We start from the raw sequence: 22,432 nt of genomic DNA, 5'->3' as shown, positions 1-22,432 counted from the left end.
GTGTTAGAGCACAGGTGCAGCCCGGAGACATGTCGGATAAATCGGGGAGGGGGATCTGGTTTCACAGCCCCCTGCCCTCTCGTGTGGCGGGGGAAAGGAGCGAGACAGTGCAGCGTCCTGGGTGGGGGAGGAAGGGGGCGGCGGGGTCGGGACCGGGAGCGATAGGCATAACCTTGCTTTGGGGCAGAAATTGGTGGATCTGAGAGTTAGCGTGGGAAAGGGGGGTAGGGGGCGTGGGAAGGGGGAGTAGGGGGCGTGGGGGGGCGCAGCAGCCCGGACGCAGCCGGTCGGGCAGGGTGGGGGCCTCGGGAGCTGCCCCGCGTCCCTCCGCGCATCTTCCACCCCCACGCCCCGCCCCGTCCCAGCATCGCCGGGTCCAGCAACGGGAGCGGGCGGGCAGCGGCTCCTGGGTCGCGGTGCGGGGTGTTCCGTGGGTCGGTCCCGCCCGGACGGGCGGTGCCGGGGGGCGGCGGGGGCGGGAGCTCTCCCCGCCGCCAGTAGTACGGTCCGGGGGGAGGCCCTTGAGCGGCGGCGGGGGCGGCGCGGCCGCAGTCAGCCCGGCGGGGAGCGGAGCGGAGCGGAGCGGGGGCCGATGGCGTTCAGCGCCTGGCTCTCGCCGGTGCAATGGGCCCGGTGGACCTGGTCGGCGGTGCGGGGCGGGGGCAGCCCCGAGGGGGAAGACGGTGGGACCGGGGAGGATCCGGCGGCGGAGGGCACGGCTCTGAGCTTCAGGCAAGTGACCCGCACCGCGGCCCCTTCCCCGCATTCCACCTCTGCCCCTTCCGCGCATCGCCCTCCTGCCCGTACCGCGCACCCACCTTGGCTTCTTCCTCCGCACCCACGCATGCCATGTGGGGCTGCCCGCTCGCTGCCTGGCATCAGCTTGGCTGCCCGGGGAGGGGGGGCGCAACCTATTAGGAAGCGAGGGTGGGGGCGGGCAGAGGCTGTGGAGGAGCCGTCTTTCTGGCTGCAGCTGGGAAGATGCTGGTGGGCACCCGGCAGGGGCACCGGAGCTTGCTCCCCAGGCTCCAGCGTCCAGCATCCTGCCAGAGCTGCGTGGAGAGATGCCAGCAGGGTTGCCATGTCCTTGGAGGCCAGCACTGGATGCTCAGCCAGCTTGGGAAAGCAGCCGACAGAAGCAGTGCTGGAGGGCTGGGGGTGTGTGGAGGGCATTGCTCATGGAATCATGGAATGGATGGTTGGAAGAGAGCTCTGGAGACCATCGAGTCCAACCACCCTGCCAAAGCAGGACCACCTAGGGCAGGACACACAGCAACACACCCAGATGGGCCTTGAAAGTCTCCAGAGGAGGTTCCAGCACCTCTCTGGGCAGCCTGCTCCAGTGCTGGTGTTTCACCTGCTCTCCACTCAGTGTGTCCCGCTGCTGCAGGATGCCCGGGGCCGCTCAGGAGCTGGCCTGGCAGGACGTGTGGGCAGTGTGGAGGAGCTCAGAGCTCACCTGGAAAGTGGTAATTCCTCATTCTTTTCCCCCTCCTCGGCAGCTCGGACTCGGAAGGTAACTTTGACACCCCCGAAGCACAAACGCCGACCTGCTCGCCAGTAAAGGAGTTCTGCCAGCCGCTGCCAGGACTGCCAGGGCCTCAGCTGGGCATCAAAGGTAAGGAGCCAATGTGCACCTCCTGCTCCGGGCTCCAGAGGCAGAAAGTCAGAGTGAGGTCAAGGGGAAGAAGTTGCTGGTCCCAAATAATGCCTGCCACGCTTTTGGTGGTTAGTGGCCTGGATGGCAGTGTTCTGCAGAGGGCCATTCCCTCACTGGAGTGAAACCCTGATTTATTGAGGGGCCTGGAGAGTCAATCTGAGGGAGGCTGGAGGCTCAGGAGAGTTGATTTGAGAGTCAGTTTGCCCCCCCCCGCCCTGCCCTTGGCTCATGCCTGCACGGTGCAAAATGATTGTTGTGCTGTTTGACCAGCACCGGCAGCACCTTCCTGCTGCCCCAGAGCTGGGAGGTCAGGAGGGGCTGCAGAGGCAGAGCCTGTGCTGGGTTCTGCGAGTCCCTGACGGATTGAAAGGGAGGAACCGAGGATGTGGTTGAAGCATTGTGTCAGTTAAGCTGCCCTCTGCCTCCTCCCCCGCAGAGGAGAGCAGGCTGCTGGCTGCTGGGAGCTGCCCCACGCAGCACCGGCCCATGGCTCTTGCCCAGAGGGAACCAACTGCTCCCCGTGCTCTGTGCACAAAGCCCACAGTGTTGTGTGGCCGAGGGCATGATCAGCAGAAGCTGTTTTTCCACGTTGGCTGATGGAGAGCTGGAGACAGCAGAGCCAGACCTGCTGTGCCACTGTGCCCAGATCCATCCCTCCCCTCCCGTGGCTCCAGCTGCAGCTCTCTGGCATCTCTGAAACGGTGGAGGGAAGGAAGTGATCTCCTGGGGACAGTTGTGAGTTTGTGGTATGCACCCTGGGGTGTTAAATTGCCCTCTCTGAGGTGACCTATACCTTAAGCCCTCATCCTTGCAGCATGTGCCCGTTGCTCTAGCTGCAGCTCAGGAGCAGCAGTGCTGATCAATGCCGTGGTTGGGAGGCAAGTGGGTGTAAAGGCTGCTGGAACAACCAAGCTGGTGTGGGGGGACCTGGTGCCCTGCAGTCACTGGGCAACCACTTCTGCAAACACTGTGATCCTGGGCAGCTCAGCAGCCCACCAGCCCTGTGGCTGGCACATGGGCCAGCACAGAGACGGGCACACAGGCTGGCACATGGGCCAGCATGGCACCTCCCTGGGCTGTCTGAATGGCTGTCTGGAGAAGCTGACTGTGGGGCTGACTGTTCACTGACTGTGAGGCTGTCTCACAGCTGCAGTCTTATCCTTACTTGGGAATAAACAGGGTTAGGAAAGTTGTAAGCCAGGAGCTGGGACTGCCTGCTCTGCTGGGTGAGCTGACCAGAGCAAACAGCTCTGCCTGGAGATGTCTCTGCTGACTTCAGGGGGGGGTTGCACGAGATGACCTTCGAGGGTCCCTTCCCACCCCACGCATCCTATGACTCTGACTCTGGATGCGTTAAAGCTCTGCCCTTGGGGGGGACAATAATTCGCCTCATCCCATCACCCCGGGGAGGGGCTGGAGTTGGGCTTTGCGCCTATTCAGGATCACTCTGACAGTTTCCCCCTTGCTGCCTCAGAGCGGGGAGTGGGAGCTGTAATTCTGCCCCGTTCCCGCTGGAGCTCTCTGCCAGGAGGAGACAATTCCGTTGGAAGGCAATGAGCAGAAGCAGCAAATATGGCAGTGGCGGTGCCAGGAGCAGGCTCCGCAGCTTTGCCTCTGTTGCCCTGACGCCGGGCACGTGTTTTCCGGTGTGTTCGCAGCAGCATCGTTTGCTGATTCTCGACAGAATGGGTTTAAAAATAGCCCAGCGGCTGCCACACAAAAGCTGAAAGCCAAAAGAGGAAAGGAGCTGTTAGCCGAGCCTCAGCCGCACGTAGCGGCCAGGCACCCTGCGCCGGCCAGCAGGGCAAGGCAGAGCCTTTGTGCGCAGCCCAAGCCAGGCTCTGGATGCTGGGGGGGTTGCTGTCGCTGCTTGTGCTGGTGCTTGGCACTGGGGGTGGTGGGGGGGTGGTGTGGAGGATGCTTGCTGCTTGGCTGTGGGATGAGAAGGGCGAGGAGCCTGCGCAGCGCTGCTGCCGCTGCTGCCAAGCTTTCCTGAATCATCTGAGGGAGCTTGGGCTGGTGGGGAGGGAAGGGCTCGGTTAGTCGGTGTTTGGAGTTCATTTCAGCCCGAGGAGGGCAAGAGCAAAGATTAGGGTGCACAAAGTGCCTGTTACTGTGCTGCCAGCCTGGCCTGGCTGGGTGTTTGTCTTTGGAGAGAATGAAACCTCCGTTTTCACTCCCTAATGCCCCCTCCCTGCGTGCTGGCTGGGCCAGCAGCAGGCCTGTGCTCCATGCTCGGTGTAACTGCTGCTCTCAGGGATCCAGAGTGCCTGCTGCTGGATCCGTGCTTGGGATGGGTCCTGGAGTCACTGAGCGTGCTGGCAGTGCCCATGTCCATGGTGGCACTAAAACGTCCTCATCTGCAGGGCATGGTGCCAGAGGGGAAACAGGAGAGCTCAGGGTCAGCTTTTGGGATGCTGCTGATAGGCATCTGCTGGGATGCCTGCCAGAAGAGCTGGTCCGTGGGGGAAAGCTGCATGCTGTGGGTCGCGGGGGGGGGGCACACACTGCTTTTTCCTGGGATTCTGTGAGGTATCTAGCATGGTTTAGCCCCAAAAGAAGGGGTGGGAGCAGTGAGAGCCTGGCAAGGCAGCTGGCTGTGTCTGCAGGCTGGTTTGCTTGGCAGGAGCCGTGGGCAGAGGCAGGGTGAGCAGAGGCAGGGTGAGCAGAGGCAGGGTGAGCAGAGGCAGGGTGAGCTGAGCCGGCGCAGCAGCTCCTCCAACGTGACTGCTCGAGGGTGGCAGGGAGCTGGGCTGGCTTCAGGCTAGGAATGCATGCAGAGGCTCTGGAGGAACGGGGAGAGCTGCACGCAGCTTGCCAGGCTGGAGAAGGGCTCTCTGGGGAGCCGGCAGTGCTGCACTGAGGTTATCAGGATGCTCGTACCCAGCAGAGCCAGCAGCTGCTGGGGTGGGGTGTGGGGTGGTGGTTGCTGCTGTGCAGACCTTGGCTCTCCCCACGCAGCCAGGCCCTCGGGGTCAGGGCTTTCTGCATCCTGTGCAATTGTTCCTGCAGGAACACACTCTCCAGCTCTTCGGGAGCTGATGGGAGGCTGTGTCGGAGGCAGCGGAAATGCGTGGGGGGAGGAACTGCAGAGCCCAGCTGGGGCTGGAGGGGTTTGGGACCAGGCTGTGCTGCTCTCAAGCCATGGCAGGAGGACCCTGGTGGGGTGAGTTTGGTTTGCCTGGGATGCCATCATCTGCAGGACTGCTTTGCTCATCAGCAGGCTGGAGGAGCTGGGGCTGCATCCCTGGAGGAAGTACCTCGGAAGCACCATGGGCCCAGCAGGTCCCTGTGCCAAGGGCTGTGCCCCACAAACCATCACACTCTTCATCCTGGCAGCACTCTCTGGAGAACTAATTGACCTCATAGCTTTGCCTGCCTTTGTCCTCTGTGTGGAGTGAGCTCAGCGCCAACATGAGCCTGTCCCAGGGTGGCCTCAGCCCCTGAGGCTGTAGTCCCCAGGGTGGGGTCAAATAGCTCAGCCCAAGCTGGGGTTGGAAGTTGGGACTCTGAGGAGCACTCAGGGAGGACAGGGCTGGGGTTCTTGTAGTGGAGGTGGGCAGGCTCCTAGCTGCCCCTTCAGCTCCTGTGCCTTCCCCTCAGTTCCAGACACTGGGCTCCGTTGTGAGCTGGCACAAGGGATCCATACCCATTCCCTGCCCAGGGAAGGGGAGAAACCCCCCGAGTTTGCCAGGGCTGGGTCCTACCTCAGCAGATGGCCAAAATCACAGGCAAGCTCCTGAGCTGTCCTCTATAGAATCACAGAATGATCTGGGTTGGAAGGGACCTTAAAGCTCATCCAGTCCCAACCCCCCCCTGCCACAGGCAGGGACACCTCTCACTAGAGCAGGTTGCTCAAGGCTCCCACCTGCATCTTCTGCCTCCAAGTACATTCCAGTTCCCCCGTGCTGCAGGCAGGGGCTGTGGAGCAGCTGAGCTGTCTCAGGTGCAAGACAAGAAGTGAGTCACAAAATGGGAAGACCTGGAGGTGTGGTGGTTGTGATTTTGGAGAAGAAATGGTTGTCCTGAGCCACGGTCACAGGCAGCAGCCCTTCCCCTCTCCCTGCCCTGCAGACATCCACAGCCAGGAGAAGTGGTTTGCCTGCTGACTGCTTGTTATTCCAGAGGTAATTACTCATGGCTTGGGTTGGAAACCAGGATGGGCTTGTGTCTGTGAGAACAGCAGCTGTGAAACCTTCCAGTGGGAACGTGAAATGCATTTGAAAGTTGCCTCTTGCCCTGACTTTGAAGTCTGCTCTTCTCTTCTGGGCTGTCTCGCTGAGGTTGAAAGCGTCAGAGAAACACTGCAAGTGCAATAAAGTTTTCTTCAGGGTCTGTTAAGGAGGTTTTCCTGGTTCCTAGCACTGGAGAGGCCTGGCAGGAGCTGCCTCTGGCTGCACTCCAAATCTGTATCCCCTGGATTTGTTTTCTGGGGCAGCAAAATGATGTCTGTTTGGAGGAAGAGCTCTCTTTTTTTTTTGCAGGCAAAGGGAAGGGGTTTTGCAGTCTCAGGGAGCATGCAGCCCCATATGATTCATTTCCATGGCTTTTAGCATCCTGGAGATCAATTATGCAGACCACAAGCCATCAGCTGAGTCAGGGCTGCTGGCTCTGTGTCCTGGATTAGCCCTGGGACCAGATATTTGCCTGATTCACTTTGCTGCTGCCAGCCTGCGACTCGCTCAGTCACAGGCAGACGTGAGCTGGTTGCAGATGCCCTGTGTAGGAGCAGCCTTCCCAGGGGATGCTGATGGAGTGTGTGTGGCACTGCAGGAGCTTGTCCTTGTCATCCTGCAGCCAAGCTCCCTCCTGCAAAGCAAGGCTCTGTACTCACTGTGACCCACGTCCCTGTGGCTGTCACCTCTGTGACGGCAGCAGAGGCACCGGGCAGGTTTCTGCAGCAGTCAGACAGGTTTTTGACCCAGTTCAGTCCTCGGGTGGGCATTGGGTTTGTTCTGCCCTCAGAGGGCCTGGCTGGGCTCTGGTTCCCCAGAAAGGTGCCCGCAAGAGCTGTTGGTCATCTGCACTCCCTGATGGGTGCTGGGCACCCCAGGATCCTGTTCTGCCTTATCTCAGGAATCTGTGTCATCATCTCTAGTCAGGACCCGGGAGAAGAGGTGCAGATGAGCTGGACAGGGCTGACACTGGGTATTCTGCTCTTGTGCCAAGGTCCTGGCTGCTGGTGCTGGGTGGGTGTAGCTCTCAGGATGCCTCAGTAGATAAGGAGCTTCCACATCCCTTGACAGCAGAGAAAAGATTAAAGAGTAAAAGGAATTAGGGGAAGGGATTGGACTAAGAGTGATTAAGTCATGGATCAGGATCTGTGATTAAGGAACTTTGATGGCAGCATGGTGAGGCTGGCACAAATGTGCAGGTAGGGCTTGTGCAGGCAGAGATTTTCTGCTGCTGGCAGGACCTGCCCTTTAGGCTTGCCGTGTTTGGAGGGTCTCACCACTCTGCCGTGCCCCCCTCCCACCCCATCTCCTGTACAAACTGAGCCTGGAGCAGCTCTGAGGAGGGGAGAGGAGCCCCTCTGGGAGGGGGTGCATGGCAGGCAGGGGTCTAACCACCTCCTTTTGTCTTTTCAGAACCCAGTGGCCATGGGGACCTGCTGGTAGGGGATGCCCAGCAGGAAAGCTCACCTGGGGAGCACCCCAAAGATGGATCTCAACTGGAGATCGGAGCCCCTGAAGCCAGCTCGGATTCCAAAGGGGACACCGACCCTGAAGGCTGGTCCTTGACACAGCCACAGGCTGGAAGCCAGGCTCCAGCTGTGCTGGGCAGCGGGGCTGGTGCTGGCTGTGCCGCCCTGCCCGCTGCAGAGCCAGCCCTGGTGCCCCATGCAGGCACAGCCGCCCCGGAGCAGGTCATGCCAGGAGAGGAAGCGGCGGACTTCGGGACGGGGCTGGCGCAGCCGAAGGCTGATGCCCTGGCACGGGAAGCTTTGCCCAGCCAGGGCCAGCTCGGGAAAGGAAAAAACTCTTCGCTGGAGAGGAAAACAGAAGAAAGCACAGAGGAGGAGCCCCCGGTGCCCCAAGCGTCCCAACAGATCGACCCTGAGAGCGCGAACCCCTCTGTGTCAGGGGGCTGCCGGCTGCAGAGCTCCCCCCCGGCATCCCCACGCCGCCTCCCCCACCCCGGGGGCAGCTCCGGTGAGCTGGGGGCGGACCCGGAGCCCAAGGAACAGGTCCCCAAAGCCGAGCTCGACTGTTCGGAGAGCTGCGAGAGCGCCGAGCCCAGGAGAGCGACGCCCAGGAAGGGCAGCAGGATCCCGGCCAGCAAACTGACGCCCAAGAGACACCGAGAGTCCCCCAAGAAATCAACCGAGGACACAGAGAGGGGTCCCACGGAGCCACCCCCTCCCCGGGGCTCCCCCCGGCTGGGTGCTGCGCTCCGGGACAGCCCAGGTCCCGGCCCCTACGGGGGCAGCTCGGCGCTGCCAGAGTCGCCGACGCTCCCCAGGGGTTCCTACCAGTTCGACCCCAATAACTTTGACTCCGTGGATCCCTTTAAGCCCACCAAGACCCTGGCCAGTGCTGACTCCTGCCCCGCGGCTGATAACAACCTGAACGAGATCCTGGAGTCTCAGACACTGGAGGTGCAGGAGGAGCTGGGGGAGGGCAAAGGCTCCCCGAAGAAGCCCAAGTCACGGCTGATAACGTGAGTGTGCTGCGGGCAGCCTCTGCTGCCCTGTGCGTGGGAGAGCCGAGGTGATGGTGATGATGATGATGATGATGACGGTGATCACAGGCTCACAGGATATCAGGGGGTGCAAGGGACCCAAAGAGATCATCCAGTCGTGAGCAAAGAGTCTCTCAAAGGCTGGGAGCAGGCAGTGCAGGGATCACAGATGTCAGGGGTTGGAAGTGACCCAAAGAGCTCATCCAGTCCAAGCCCCTGCCAGAGCAGGACCATCCAAGCTAGCTCAGGGCACACAGAACACATCCAGACAGGCCTGGAAAGGCTCCACACAAGGACACTCCACAACCTCTCTGGGCAGCCTGTGCCAGGCTCTGGGACCCTTCCAGGCAAGAAGTTACCCTTGTGCTGAGCTGCAACCTCCTGTGCTGCAGCTTCCATCCATTGCTGCTTGTCCTGTGCCAGGGAGCAGTGAGCAGAGCCTGCCCCCCCCTCCTGACCCCCAGCCCTCAGAGTTATAGACATTGATTAGATCTCCTCTCAGTCTTCTCTTCTGCAGTCTAAGCAGCCCCAGGTCCCTCAGCCTCTCCTCACCACGCACTGCTCCACTCCCCTCATCATCCTCGTTGCCCTCTGCTGGACCTTCTCCAGCAGTTCCTGTCCCTCTTCAACTGGGGAGCCCAAAACTGAGCACAGTGATAATGATGATGCTCCTGCCATGCTGACCCAGCCCAAATTACCACCATGCACACCTTGCTGAGGCAGCTCCCCTCCCCGTGCTGGCACTTCACTTGCTCAGGAACAGATGGAGAAGGAAAGGTGTCCCCCAGAGCAGTGCTGGTGTCCCAGGTCCCAGACAGAGCAGGAAGGGCTGGATGGGGACCTGCACCTCAGGATCAGCTGGTTGGGAAGCCCTGCTGGGGCTGCAGCTGGTGGGGTCAGGGTGCTGGTGTTGTGAGGTGGTGGAATCAGAGCAGATCTGTGCTGGAAGCTCAAACCTGTGGGGTTTGCTAAGCCCAGATGAAGACCTTGTGGAGTTTGGGAGCACATCTCAGGTTGCCCAGGTGCTGCTGGGGCATTCTGTGAGCTGCCACTGAATTTCTCTTTGCTGGAGGGGAAGGGAACAGAGGGGGAAGGGGAAGATTTGCCTGCTGCCTGTATCACATCTGCACAGGTGGTGTGGGGAGTTTGTTGCTCTTTGCTGAACTACCACAGTGCATTTTTAGCTCCTGAGCTGTGCTATTTAACACCCCCACCCCCCCACCGTGTAGATGCTGAGGTTTCCTGGTGCCTCCTAGGAATGCAGGGAGCATTGCTGTCCTCTGGGAACAGGGTCCACAGCCAACCCTTGCTGTTCTCTTGGTGTTCCACCTGTTGTGTGTTCTCCAGCCCCTGGCTGGGGCAGTTCTGAGGTGTCAGCCTGAGGTTTAAGATAGCAGCTGCAGAGCTGGGGCTTGGCTTCTCTCCATCCTCCCTCTGCAGGGTGTCTGGGTGGGTGAAGGGAGACAAAGAGATGTTGCACAAGGGAATAATTGCTCAGCCAGTTTTGGGTCCTTCCACTATAATCTGTGGGTATTGGAAGCAGCTGAAAGCTGAAAAGGGAGAAACTTGAGGAGCTGAAGAAGAAGACATCACTCTGCTGGGGGTAGGAAAGCAGCCAGAGGGTCTTTATGCAGAGAGAGCCTAGGGAGCAGAAATCAGAGCCTGCTGGATGTTTTTCCTCTCAGAAATCCCTTGCAGAGAGCCAGTGTGGGTTTTGTAAGAGCTGGCACTCCCACGTGTGCCCGTGGGCGAGCAGGAGCTGGCAGGGAGGGCACAGGGCTGGGGATGCTGCAGCTCCCTGCCCTCGGAGCAGCAGGAGGTGCTCCTGGCGCTCATCTCCCTGCCGCGGGGCTTGGGCTCACCCTGCTGCTGTGAGCAGCAAGCGCAGGACCAGGACACCTCTTCTCTGTGTGCTCCTCCCCGAAAGAGAGCCAGGCAGCTGCGGTGCTTCTCCCGGTGAGGGCTGATGCCCAGGGCTTTTCACACACTCTTCTCTCCGTCTGTCTGTCTCTCTCTTTCTCCCTGTCCATGCTTTGGTGCCTCAGGACCACTGAGCAAGTGAAATTTCTCTGTTTTCTGTTGTAAGTACTCTCTTCTCTATTTCCTTCCTCTCTCCCTGTGCTGGTTTTTGTCCTCTCTCTCTCTGGTGTGTGCTGTCTCCATGGCATGCAGGCTCCCTCTCGCCCTTTGACTCCTGCTCTCTGCTGCCTGGTTTGTGTCCTGCAGCTCTGGGGATGGTTCCCCCGGGGGCAGCTGAGCCTGGCCAGTGCCTGGGGGTGAGGGAGGAGAGGAGAAGCCAAGCCCTGTGCCCGTGCTGGCTCTCACTGCATGCCCACCCTCAGTGCCTTTTGTTGATGCCCCAGCACCAGAAGCAGTGCACCAGCTCATGGAGGGGGGGGGCAGGCGTCGGTGCAGTGCAGGTCCCTGCAGAGAGAGGCAGATTTTAGACCTGGGGATGGCAAAGGCTTGTACCCCCACCAGGAAAAACCACCAGGGAGGCAGCTACTGTAGAGGGGAAGGGTGGGAAGCACCAACTGGGAGGTGTGGGAGTCAGGAACCATCTCCTGCTCCAGAATGTGTTGGATAGTCCCAGGGAGCTTTGCCCTCACAGGCAGCTCAGATCAGGGCTCTCATTAGATCTGTGGTGCTCTGTGCCAGAGCTAATTCTCCCCTGACTCTGCCCTGAAGCACTTCTCCTGTGCCCAAAGCTGGGATGGCAGAGCTGGTCTGTGAGATCCTGGCTGGGTTAGACAGCACAGCTCAGCACAGCAGCCTTCACCTGCTGCCATGCACTGCTGCCACGGGGCCAGGCTGCTCCCCTGGCACGGTGGCACCTGGTGAGATATGGAGTGCCCCATGCTGTGCCCCTCCACACTAAACACCCCCAGGTCTCTCAGCTGCTCCTCACAAGCCCTGTTCTCCAGGCCCTTCACCAGCTGCCTTGCCCTTGCCTTGGTGCTGGGGGTGGAGATCACAGCAGGTACCGGATGGTGCTAGGAGGGCAGCCCCAGGAGATGGCATGGAGCAGAGGTGGCTGAGGGCACAGCCAGCCGTGGTTGGGCTGCTGACAGCAGAGAAGGGCACAGAAGATCAGGCAAGAGCCGTGTTTCAGTCTGCCCAGGGCTGGGAGAGGAACCACAGGAGCCACCCTGCTCGTTGTGCTCTGCAGCAGGCTGCTGAGTGGAGGCAGAGGTCCCTACCTGCAGTGGCTGTCACATGAGGTGTCCCCAGCTCGGCCAGTGCCTGTTTTCCGACGGGTCTGGCCGTGGCAGGCAGCTGCAAGTGGAACGAGAGGGTGGTGAGATGCAAGAGGAGAGCTCTGATGCACATCACCTCTTCAGCGGCTCCCTCAGAGGGGCGGAGCTGTGGCACACGTGGCGCTGGGCAGTGCCCCTGCTGCCCGGGTGGGATGCAGATGCTGCCGTGGGAGGATGTGGCTGTCCCTGCGGTCCTGTGCAGCCAGGCCTCGGGATGGCATCTTCTGAGCAACACAGGACAAAGCCCTAGGAGGAGTTGCCTCGCTGCAGGGCATCCAGCCACGGGACCACCTGCAAGACCAACCTGAGCTAAGCCTTCTCCCACTTGGGAGGCCTTGGGACGTTTGCACCTGGCAGAGGAAGCACTGGTGGCACAGTGGGTGGCCCTGGTGCCCTCCTGCAAGCAAAGCACAACTCTCTAGTGCGGGTCCAGCTCACGGGGGACACACATGGATCCTGCAGAGGTGGCCCAGGAAAACCTCCAGCTGCAGGGCCAGGGCTTGGGCCAGCCTGGGAATGATTCTTCCCTGCAGAAGGTCAGCGTGCACCCAGGCCTCGGGATGGCATCGCGCTGGGCACGCAGGCAGAGGGCGCAGCACTCTCTGCCAGCCCCTGGGTGATGCCTTCTCTCCCCAGCAGCACCTCGGGGTCCTTTCTCTGATCCTCACCTCCAACAGGAATAAAGAGCTCCAAGACAAAGCTGAGTGCTCTGTAGTTGTGTGGTTTGTTTGCTTGTTCCTTCTGTTCCTTCCAGCACTTGCTCTGCCTCCATACCTGCCTGGTGAGTGGGCTGCTGGCACGCAGCGGGCACAACGCTGGCACTGGGGCTGCCTCCCCTTGCTTGGGCTGTCTGGCACGAGTCCCTGCCCCCTCCCCACGCTGCCCATGCCAGCCCATGCCTCATCCCACTGCTTCTCTGTCTCCTCTGCAGGAGTGGCTGCAAGGTGAAGCCCTACGAGACGCAGTCGCTGGTCCTGGATGTTTGTGCTCAGGTAGGTGAGATCCCACCCCAGGAGCTGCTGGCAGGGCACAGATGTGTGGGATGGGGATGCTTGGAGAGCTGGGCTGGAGGAGCTTTGGGCTGGCACAGAATCATAGAACCATTTGGGGTTGGCAAAGCCCTCTAAGATCATCCAGTCCAACCAGCAACCCAGTCCCACCGTGGGCACCAAACTGTGGCCCCCAGGTGCCATGGCCACAGCTTTCTGGAACACCTCCAGGGATGGGCACTCCACCACCTCCCTGGGCAGCCTGTGCCAATCCCTGATCACTCTTACAGCAAAGGAATTTTTCCTCCTCTCCAACCTAACCCTCCCCTGGCACAATTTGAGGCCATTTCCTCTCCTTCCATCACCTGATCCTAGGGAGAGGAGACCAAACCCCTCTGACTGCAACCTCCCCCAGATACTCCCTCTTCAGTAGACTTTTGCTTGTCCATCTCTTCTGTCCCTGGCACCAGGTTGTGTCCTTCAGCCAAACCTGCAGAGGAGGTGGTAGGGAGCAGCTTGGTGGTGGCTGCAAAGCCTCCCATGCTGCCTGATGCCCATGGAACAGCTCAGTCCTGCTTAACCTCACGGCTTGATCCCGCAGGATGAAGGAGCACTGATCTCAGAGATCCCAGATGTTGCCAGTCGGGATGGACATGCCACTGATGAGGAGAAGTTGGCCTCCACCACCTCCATGCAGAAACCAGCTGGGCTGGAGAAGAAGGGTGAGGCAGAGGAGGAGCTGGAGTACTTCGAGTGCTCAAATGTTCCTGTGCCAGCAGTGAAGAACAGCTCAGAGGCAGGTGAGGAACAGCCCCACTGGCTCCAGGGATCATCCAGGAAGATGCTGAGAGGGCTGCAGCAGCTCTGCTCTGAGCACAGGCTGAGAGAGTTGAGGCTGTGCAGCCTGCAGAGGAGAAGGCTTCCAGGAGAGCTTGGAGTGGCCTTGCAGGAGCTGAAGGGAGCTGCAGGAGGGCTGGGGAGGGACTATTGAGAAGGTCTGGGAATGGCAGGAGGAGGAGGAATGGGTTTGAAGTGGCAGAGGGGAGCTTGAAAGTGGATGTGAGGAGGAAGTTGTTTGCAGTGAGGGTGGTGAGAGACTGGCAGAGGTTGAGGGTAGTGAGACCCTGGCACAGGTTTCTCTGATCACATTGGGTGCTTCTGTGCTCCACAAACTCCCTGGAGAGGTTCAGGACCAGGTTGGATGAGGCCTTGGTTGACCTGTTCTAGTGGGAGCTGTCCCTGCCTGTGTCAGAGGGGTTGGCACTGGCTGAGCTTTCAGCTCCCTTCCAACCTAACCCATTCTATGATTCTGTGAGCTCTGTGTGCACCTCTGAGGCCTCAACAGCCTCTGGCAATGCTTTGGTGTCATGGAGGCAACACAGACTCACAGAGTGCCAGGGGCTGGGAGGCACCTCCAGAGCTCAGCCAGCCCAACCCCTGCAGAGCAGCAGCACCCAGAGCAGAGCACACAGCAACACATCCAGGCAGGCTTTGAGTATCTGCAGAGAGGGAGACTCCACAGCCCCCCTGGGCAGCCTGTGCCAGGCTCTGGCACCCTCCCAGGGCACAATTTCCTCCTCCTGTTTCCATGGAGCTTCCTCTGCCTCATCTTGCACCATTGCCCCTGTGCTGTCAGTGGGCATCACTGGGCAGAGCTGGCTCCAGCCTCCTGCCACTCACCTGCACATCCTTGTAAGCATTGCTGAGGTCACTTCTCAGTCTCCTCCTCTCCAAGCCCCAGCTCCTGCAGTCTCTCCTCCTAACAGAGCTGCTCCATTCCCTTCAGCATCCTTGTGGCTCTGTGCTGGGCTCTCTCCAGCAGTTCATGTTACAGCTTCATGGAATCCTGGAGTTACTTTGGTTGGAAGAGACCTTTCAGATCATTGAGTCCAAGCCTTAGCCCAAGGCTGCCAGATGAGCACTAAGCCATGTCCCTCAGCATCATCATCTTTGGATGTGGTGCTCAGGGCTATGGCTTAAGGTGAATCTGTGGAGCAGGGCTCTAGGTTGGACTCGGTGATCCTGAGGGGCTTTGCCAGCCTGCATGGTGCTGTGATGCTGTGATCACATCTCCACAGCTTTGGAATCAGGGATGAGGACTCCACCATGTCCCTCAAGGGGAAAGAAATTGTTCCTCCTGTCCAACCTCAGCCTCTCCTCAGCACAACCTGTGCAAGGGCTGTGGTGTGGTCAGGCTTTGGCACAGGCTGCCCAGGGGGATGGTGGAGTCCCCATCCCTGGAGGTGATGTGGCCCCATGGCATCTGGGGCCACGGTTCAGTGGCCATGGTGGGGTTGAGGTCGATGATCTTTGAGGGCTTTTCCATCCAGAACAGCTCTGTGATGGAGATCTCAGTGTGGCTCCAGAAGCCCTCAGCTAATGGCATTCTGCTGTCACTCTCCTGTGTGGTTAACCTCTCTCTGCCCCACCCATTAAAGAACAATTCCAAGCCAGGCAGATGGCATTTAGTCAATAGTGAGGTGCTAGGTGCAAGCAGAGGAAATCACCACCAGGAAGGTTTGCAGCTCTGCCCTGCACCATTAATCACTGCTCCCAGACACCAGGCAGAGCTGCAGGCTCTGGGGAGAGCAGAAGAGTCCTTTTGTGTCCCAGGGGAGGAGGCTGGAAGGTGATGGTCAGCAGAGAGCCTGGCAGGTCTGGTTTGTAGCTGCTGTCCTCAGAGGGCTGGGCTGGGTGCTGGATGTGGGGCAAGCAGCTGCTGGGCAGGGAGAAATGGGATGAAGGCTACTGTGAGGGTGGTGAAACACTGGCACAGGTTGCCTAGGGAGATTGTGGATGCTCCTGATGAGGCCTTGAACAACCTGTGCTGGTGGGATGTGTCTGCCTGTGTCCAGGGGGTTGGAACTGGATGACCTTTGAGGTCTCTTCCAACCCAAACCATTCTATGACTCTACAAAATGGGTTGAAAGCTGTCAGCAGCCTTAGGTGGGCTCCCTGATTCCCTAGCTGGGCCCTGGCAAGGGGCTGCCCTCTGCCCACCTCACCCAGGAATGGCCACCTACAGCTGCAGTTGTTTGAGGGAGGGTCATAAATGAGCTCCCATGCCAGGTGAGAGTGTCCCTTGGCTCTGTGGGGTAGCAGGGCCCATGTGGCTCCTCCCTTGGAGGGTGCTGAGCTCAGTTGGCACCAGCTGAGGTTTGGCTCCTTGAGGGTTGCCCGAGGGGCTGCACTTCACCCCAGGGTTGCATCCTGCCCGTGCCAGCCAGCACAGTGCAGAATATCCCCTGCATCTTCACCCCTCCTCTTCCTCAGTCCCCAGAAATGGCTGGCATGGGGGGCAGCTGCAGGGACATGGGCACAGGGCGAGCTGCCAGCAGAGGGGAGTGTTGGGTTTCCACTGCAGGGATGCAGGGGGAGAGGCTGCAGGGTGCAGGATGTGTCCTCCCTGCAGGGGCAGGAGCTGGGGGGCGAAGAAGCCTTTAGGGAGGGGACGTTCAGGGACGTGGACACTCAGGGGTGCCCCTCTGCACCCCAGCAGGTCTGCCTGTGCCACCAGGGCCTGCTTCCCAGGCAGCTCAAAGGTTGCATTTCTCTGTCTTTAGGCTTTGAGAAGGAGATCTCCAAGCAGATGCTGGAAAAGGATGGGCCTGGCATCTACCCTGTGAGTGCCCCTTGCTGCCCTCTCCCTCACTGCAGGAGGGCTCAGCATGGCTGTGCCAGCGTGGCACTGGGCTGGCTGTGCCAGCACTGAGGTGACTGTGCCCATGCTGGCATGCAGCTCAGCATGGCATGGGGGCTGCAGGAGGGCCTCTTCTCCTGCACTGCAGCTGCCACCTGCTCCACCAGGCAGAGGCGTGGGGAGAAGCTGCAGCAGATGCTGCCGATCCCAGAAGCCCTCTGGAAGGAGCCTCTTTGGCAGCTGAAAATCCCACACAGGCTGTGCTGGAGGTGGTGGAGACCTCCCAGCAGCCCAGGAGGAGCCTGGCTGGGGATGGTGCCTCCTGGGTGGGTGCTGCTGCCCATGGGTGGCTGGGCTGGAGCAGGGCTGGTGAGGAGCCAGGGCTGAAGCTGTGGGAGGGGAGAGAGAGCTGCTTTGGAAGTGGCTGAAGGACAGGGAGGTGAGAGGGAAGGACAAGCTGCAGGGCAGGGGCTGTGCCTCACGTGGAGGAGCGCAGGGTGGTGCCTGTGCCATCTACAGGGCATCCTCCAACCCTGCAGCTGGCAGCAGAGACGCAGGCAGTGAGCAAACCGGCCCTGGCTGTGCAGCCACCAGTGACCCTCTCGCCCCAGCGGTGGCACAGCTGCACAGGGGCATGCCCTCAGTGTGCCCCGAGGGGCCCCAAGGTCCCTGTGCTGCAGGGCAGATCCCGTGCCAGCTTAGCCACCCCTGCCCAAAGCTGCCGGAGGTGGCAAGCAGATGACAGTGAGATTAGCAACATCAGCAAACTGAGCTCCTCTGAGCCAGGTTTAGCTGTGCTGAGCCCCACGAGGATGCCAGGCAAAGTGACCCTGGTGTGTGGGGGCTGGGCAGGGACTGGGCAGAGCCCCCAAACACAGCGTGGGGTGGGGATGTGCCGTGGGAAGGGCAGTGCTTGGGGTACCGCAGGGGTTCAGCTGCTCCCCTGCTTTTGGGAGGTGCCGTGGGAGGCTGCTGCCGAAGCCCACAGGGCTGAACCTGCCCAGGGTGAGGCTGCCCAGAGCCAAACCTGCAGCTGGGGACGGCACCGGCCGGAGGAGGAGGAGGAGGAGAAGGAGGGAGGGAAGAGCCTCAGAGCCCTGGTCTCGAAGCCTGCCTCCTCCAGAGCTCCTCTCTATTTATGGCCCTGCTGCCTGTTCCCAAGGAGATGGCTGCGTGGGGCTGCCACGGGGGGTGAGGAAAGCAGGAGCAGGAGCCCTGGGAGCATGCCTGGGCAGGGAGGGATGCTCCTCTGGAGGGATGCTCCTCTGGAGGGATGCTCCTCTAGAGGGATGCTCCTCTGGAGGGATGCTCCTCTAGAGGGATGCTCCTCTGGAGGCCTTCCAGGCTGCAGGACCTCCCCTCCGAGGGAAGGGATGGGGCTGGGGCTCTTCCTCCACCCAGGTCTGGTCCCTGCAGCGCTGGTGCCAGGGGCAGAGGGCAGCGAGCAGTGGGGGGGGGGCAACCACCTTGGGCCCCGTAGGAGCACCCACGGCAGAAACAGGAGGGTGCTGGGAGCCTCGGGGCAGCATCTCCTCTTGGGGAGCTCTCCCGGCGGGCTGGGGCACCCCTGGGGTGAGCAGAGCTGTCCCTCAGGGTGGGGGCAACCTCGGAGTGGGTTCAGCTGGACCCCTGCTCTGCAGGGATATGAAACCTGCTCCCCCCACTGCTCCCCTCACTGCTCCCCTCACTGCTCCCCTCACTGCTCTCCCACTGCTCCCCCCAGTGCTCCCCTCACTGCTCCCCTCACTGCTCCCCCACTGCTCCCCCCCACTGCTCCCCCCACTGCTCCCCCACTCCTCCCTTCACTGCTCCCCCCCACTGCTCCCCAACTGCTCCCCCACTCCTCCCTTCACTCCTCCCCTCACTGCTCCCCCACTGCTCCCCCCACTCCTCCCTTCACTGCTCCCCTCACTGCTCCCCCACTGCTCCCCCCACTCCTCCCTTCACTGCTCCCCCACTGCTCCCTTGTGCTTTTGGGGTGATCAGCAATGACCAGCAAATGTCCCTGCAGCTGCTGGCAGCAAGACTGGGAGGTGATGGAGACAGCTCAGATCCCCAGAGACTCCCAGAGGCCCCCAGAGACCCCTAGAGACCCCCACCAAGCTGTGGCTCACAGACACCAGGGACCACCCAGCCCTGAGGTGTTTCTGAAACCACCATGGGGCAAGCTGGGGGGTGTCAGGTGTGGGCAGATCCCTGCTCAGAGCTGCTCTCCTCCTTCAGAAAAGGACCCTTACTGAGTCTCCCCTTTGGGATGCCAAATGCCAGGAGGTGTCCCAGGGCACAGCCCCAGCTCCTAGCAAGGGACTGGGCAGAAAGGGCACTAAAATCCTTCTCTGGGCTCTGAGCTGTCGGTGTGTGTGGGTAGGGAGGTTCTGTGCCTGAACAGGAGCTGATAAAATGGGGAGAGAACCCCAAAGAGGGGGAGGAGGGTGGACAGAAAAGCCAAGCAGCAGCAGCAGCAGCAGCTCAGCTGGGCCACTGCCTCCCAGGGCAACCCAGGGCTGTGCTCCGTGGACAAATCCCCAGTGGCCATCACCAGCAGGAGTGAGAGTCCCCTGGACAGCATCTGCCTCAGCGAGGCCGAGAAGACAGCGGTGCTGACACTCATCAGAGAGGAGGTAACGCCCAGGGACCCCACCCCACCTCCTTGGCTGCCCCCCACCCCAGCAGCCCCTCTCTCGATCCCATCCTGCCTGCAGGGAGGAGCGAGGGCAGCTCTGCTCTGTCTGGGCGGGGTGGGGAGGGATGTCCACCCAGACCACATCCCAAGGGTCCTCTGCCTGCTGCCTCCTAGATCATCACCAAGGAGATCGAAGCCAACGAGTGGAAGAAGAAGTACGAAGAGAGCCGCCAGGAAGTGCTGGAGATGAGGTGAAAGCCTCCTGCTGTGCTGTGCTCTGGGTGCTGCCCCCGGGGGGGGCTCGGTGGGGCTGTAATGGGATGATGTGATCCGGTTCAGCACCGTCGGGGTGGGACACGGTGGGAGGTGAGGACCCTCTGTGCTGTGCTGGGCTGAGCCTGGTGGCTTCTTTGTGGCAGGAGCTCAATCCCATTAGCTGCGCTGCGGCGAGCGGCAGAGGCTGCAGGGAGGGCTTGGCACGGAGCAGGGGTGGTGCTGGCACTGTGGCGGTGCTGGCACTGTGGTGGTGGTGGTGGTAGTGGGTGCTGCAGCCATGGAAGTGGCCACTGAAGTGGTGGTAATGCTGTGGTGGTGGTGGACACTGCAGCAGTGGAGGTGGCTCTGTGGTGGTGGTATCAGTGGGTGCTGCAGCCATGGAAGTGGGCACTGAAGTGGTGCTGGCACTGCAGCAGTGGGGGTGGCACTGTGGTGGTGGCATTGAAGTGGTGGTGATAACATTGTGATGGTTGTGGTGGTGATAACAGTGGGTGCTGTATATGTGGAAGTGGGCACTGCAGCAGTGGGGGTGGCACTGTGGTGGTGGTGTCAGTGGGTGCTACAGCCATGGAAGTGGGCACTGAAGTGGTGCTGGCACTGCAGCAGTGGGGGTGGCTCTGTGGTGGTGGTGGTAGTGGGTGCTGCAGCCATGGAAGTGGGCACTGAAGTGGTGCTGGCACTGCAGCAGTGGTGGTGCTGGCACTGTGGTGGTGGCATTGAAGTGGTGGTGATAACATCGTGGTGGTGATAACATCGTGGTGGTGATAACATTGTGATGGTTGTGGTGGTGATAACAGTGGGTGCTGTATCTGTGGAAGTGGGCACTGCAGCAGTGGGGGTGGCACTGTGGTGGTGGTAGTGGATGTGCAGCCATGGCAGTGGTGGCACTGAAGTGGTGGTGATAACATTGTGGTGGTGTTAGTGGGTTCTGTATCCATGGAAGTGGGCACTGAAGTGGTGGTAATGCTGTGGTGGTGGTGGTGGACACTGAAGCAATGGGGATGGCACTGTGGTGGTGGTAGTGAGTGTGCAGCCATGGCAGTGGTGGCACTGAAGTGGTGGTAACTGAAGTGGACACTGCAGCCATGGAGGTGGGCACTGCAGGCATGGAGGTGGGCAGTGCAGCTGTGGTGGTGGGCACTGCAGCCATGGTGGTGGGCACTGCAGCCATGGAAGTGGGCACTGCAGCCATGGAAGTGGGCACTGCAGCCATGGAAGCGGGCACTGCAGGCATGGAGGTGGGCACTGCAGCCATGGAAGCGGGCACTGCAGGCATGGAGGTGGGCACTGCAGCCATGGAAGCGGGCACTGCAGCCATGGAGGTGGGCACTGCAGCCATGGAGGTGGGCACTGCAGCCATGGAGGTGGGCACTGCAGCCATGGAAGCAGGCACTGCAGGCATGGAGGTGGGCACTGCAGCCATGGAAGCGGGCACTGCAGCCATGGAGGTGGGCACTGCAGCCATGGAGGTGGGCACTGCAGCCATGGAGATGGGCACTGCAGCCATGGAAGTGGGCACTGCAGCCATGGAGGTGGGCACTGCAGCCATGGAGGTGGGCACTGCAGCCATGGTGCTGCAGCACCAAGAGCTGGGACTCTGTGGACATGCTGCTGCTGCTGCTGCTGCTTGGGCTGCCCCTGGGCATGGGGAGGGTGGCAGCAGGCCCCCGGGCAGCTGGGTAGGGGCATCTGCACACAACTGCTGCCTCTGAGCTGCTGCTTTTCCTCTCTCCTAGGAAAATCGTGGCTGAGTACGAGAAGACAATAGCCCAGATGATAGGTGAGGTGCTGGCACCTGCCTGGCTGCCTGGGGCAGGGAGAGGCTGCTGCAGCCATCCCTGCTCAGTCACTGTGTCCCTGCTGTTCCTTCTCCATCCCAGAGGATGAGCACAGGACGAATATGACATCCCAGAAGAACCTGCAGCAGCTCACGATGGAGAAGGACCAGGCTCTGGCAGACCTCAACTCGGTGGAGAGGTCCCTGTCAGATCTCTTCAGGAGATATGAAAACCTGAAGGGTGTCCTCGAAGGCTTCAAGAAGGTCCTTACCTTGGCTTCCTCCTTCTCCCCCCAGCCCTGGCCTTCTACAGCACTCTTCCCACCTTGGGCCATGCTGCAGCATCTCAGCTCTCCTGCCCTGTGCAGAGCTGCTCCAGCCCTTGCTTGGGGTCTGCCCAGCTCCTGATTCGTGAGCAGAGCCTCTCAAAGGCTGGGAGCAGGCAGTGCAGGGATCAGTTCTCTGGATCACAGATGTCAGGGGCTGGAAGGGACCCAAAGAGCTCATCCAGTCCAAGCCTCTGCCAGAGCAGGACCATCCAAGCTAGCTCAGGGCACACAGAACACATCCAGACAGGCCTGCAAAGGCTCCACACAAGGAGACTCCACAACCTCTCTGGGCAGCCTGTGCCAGGCTCTGGGACCCTTCCAGGCAAGAAGTTCTCCTTGTGCTGAGCTGCAACCTCCTGTGCTGCAGCTTCCATCCACTGCTGCTTGTCCTGTGCCAGGGAGCAGTGAGCAGAGCCTGTCCCCCCCTCCTGACTCCCAGCCCTCAGAGTTACAAACATTGATTAGATCTCCTCTCAGCCTCCTCCCCTCCAGCCTAAGCAGCCCCAGGTCCCTCAGCCTCTCCTCCTCAGGCACTGCTCCAGTCCCCTCATCATCCTCAGATCCTCTCTGTGCTCTTTCCCAGCACTACCCTGCTGATGCCAGCTGCCTTGCACAGAGCTGCAGCCAAGGAAGGAGCAGGTCCCACAGCAAAGCACCCATGGGACCCTACCTCCACCCACTGTTTTCCATGCTGCCAAGCTGGCTCAGGGGCTCCAGCACTAGGGAGAAAGAAACTTGTCCTATTTAAAGGCTTTTCCTTCCACCCTGGGGGCAGGATCTATCACCCCAGCAGAGCAGCACCTCTGTGCTGATGGATCTGCTGCTTTGTTCTGCTTTTCAGAACGAAGAAGCTCTGAAGAAGTGTGCTCAAGATTATCTGACCCGGGTCAAGCAAGAGGAGCAGCGGTACCAGGCCCTCAAAGTCCATGCAGAAGAAAAACTAGACAAGTAAGGTCATGCAGGAGCTTCCTGGGTGCTCAGAGCCCTCGTAGGGCAGTGCCTTCATCTGGCTCTCCTGGGGTTGGAAGGGTTATGGATGTGCAAAGCTGCCTTGGACAGGTGACTTGGAACGGCTGGGAGGGAGGTAGCACAAACCCCTAGGTGGGGTCTCTGCTTAGGATAGAGGCAAATGGGCTGAGGTCCTCAGTGCAGCTGCAGCCACAGAGCCACAGGTTCACTGGGTTGGAAGAGACCCTTCAG

General features: G+C 60.5%; 1 protein-coding gene across 3 annotated transcripts in view; it reads left to right on the top strand.

Moving 5' to 3' along the window:
• The first annotated feature begins 535 nt into the window (after nucleotides 1-535).
• The window catches only part of TACC1 (transforming acidic coiled-coil containing protein 1), a 29,986-nt gene continuing 8,089 nt past the window's right edge, over nucleotides 536-22,432 (top strand). Inside the window, exons 1-12 of one of the 3 annotated variants that reach the window (XM_064175667.1) lie at nucleotides 536-732; nucleotides 1,503-1,618; nucleotides 7,249-8,320; nucleotides 10,387-10,422; nucleotides 12,530-12,590; nucleotides 13,189-13,387; nucleotides 16,151-16,209; nucleotides 18,720-18,848; nucleotides 19,025-19,101; nucleotides 20,863-20,906; nucleotides 21,007-21,167; nucleotides 22,074-22,180. In XM_064175667.1, coding sequence (XP_064031737.1) covers nucleotides 593-732; nucleotides 1,503-1,618; nucleotides 7,249-8,320; nucleotides 10,387-10,422; nucleotides 12,530-12,590; nucleotides 13,189-13,387; nucleotides 16,151-16,209; nucleotides 18,720-18,848; nucleotides 19,025-19,101; nucleotides 20,863-20,906; nucleotides 21,007-21,167; nucleotides 22,074-22,180 — 2,201 coding nt within the window. In that variant the 5' untranslated portion in view covers nucleotides 536-592. The remainder of the gene's footprint in view (nucleotides 733-1,502; nucleotides 1,619-7,248; nucleotides 8,321-10,386; nucleotides 10,423-12,529; nucleotides 12,591-13,188; nucleotides 13,388-16,150; nucleotides 16,210-18,719; nucleotides 18,849-19,024; nucleotides 19,102-20,862; nucleotides 20,907-21,006; nucleotides 21,168-22,073; nucleotides 22,181-22,432) is intronic. The other 2 variants (XM_064175668.1, XM_064175669.1) reach the window with 2 other exon arrangements.

This window comes from Pogoniulus pusillus, chromosome 42, assembly GCF_015220805.1.
Source record: "Pogoniulus pusillus isolate bPogPus1 chromosome 42, bPogPus1.pri, whole genome shotgun sequence".
Classification (NCBI taxonomy): Eukaryota; Metazoa; Chordata; class Aves; order Piciformes; family Lybiidae; genus Pogoniulus; species Pogoniulus pusillus.
Note: the sequence above shows the minus strand (reverse complement) of the source record. Positions and strands in the feature narration are given on the sequence as shown.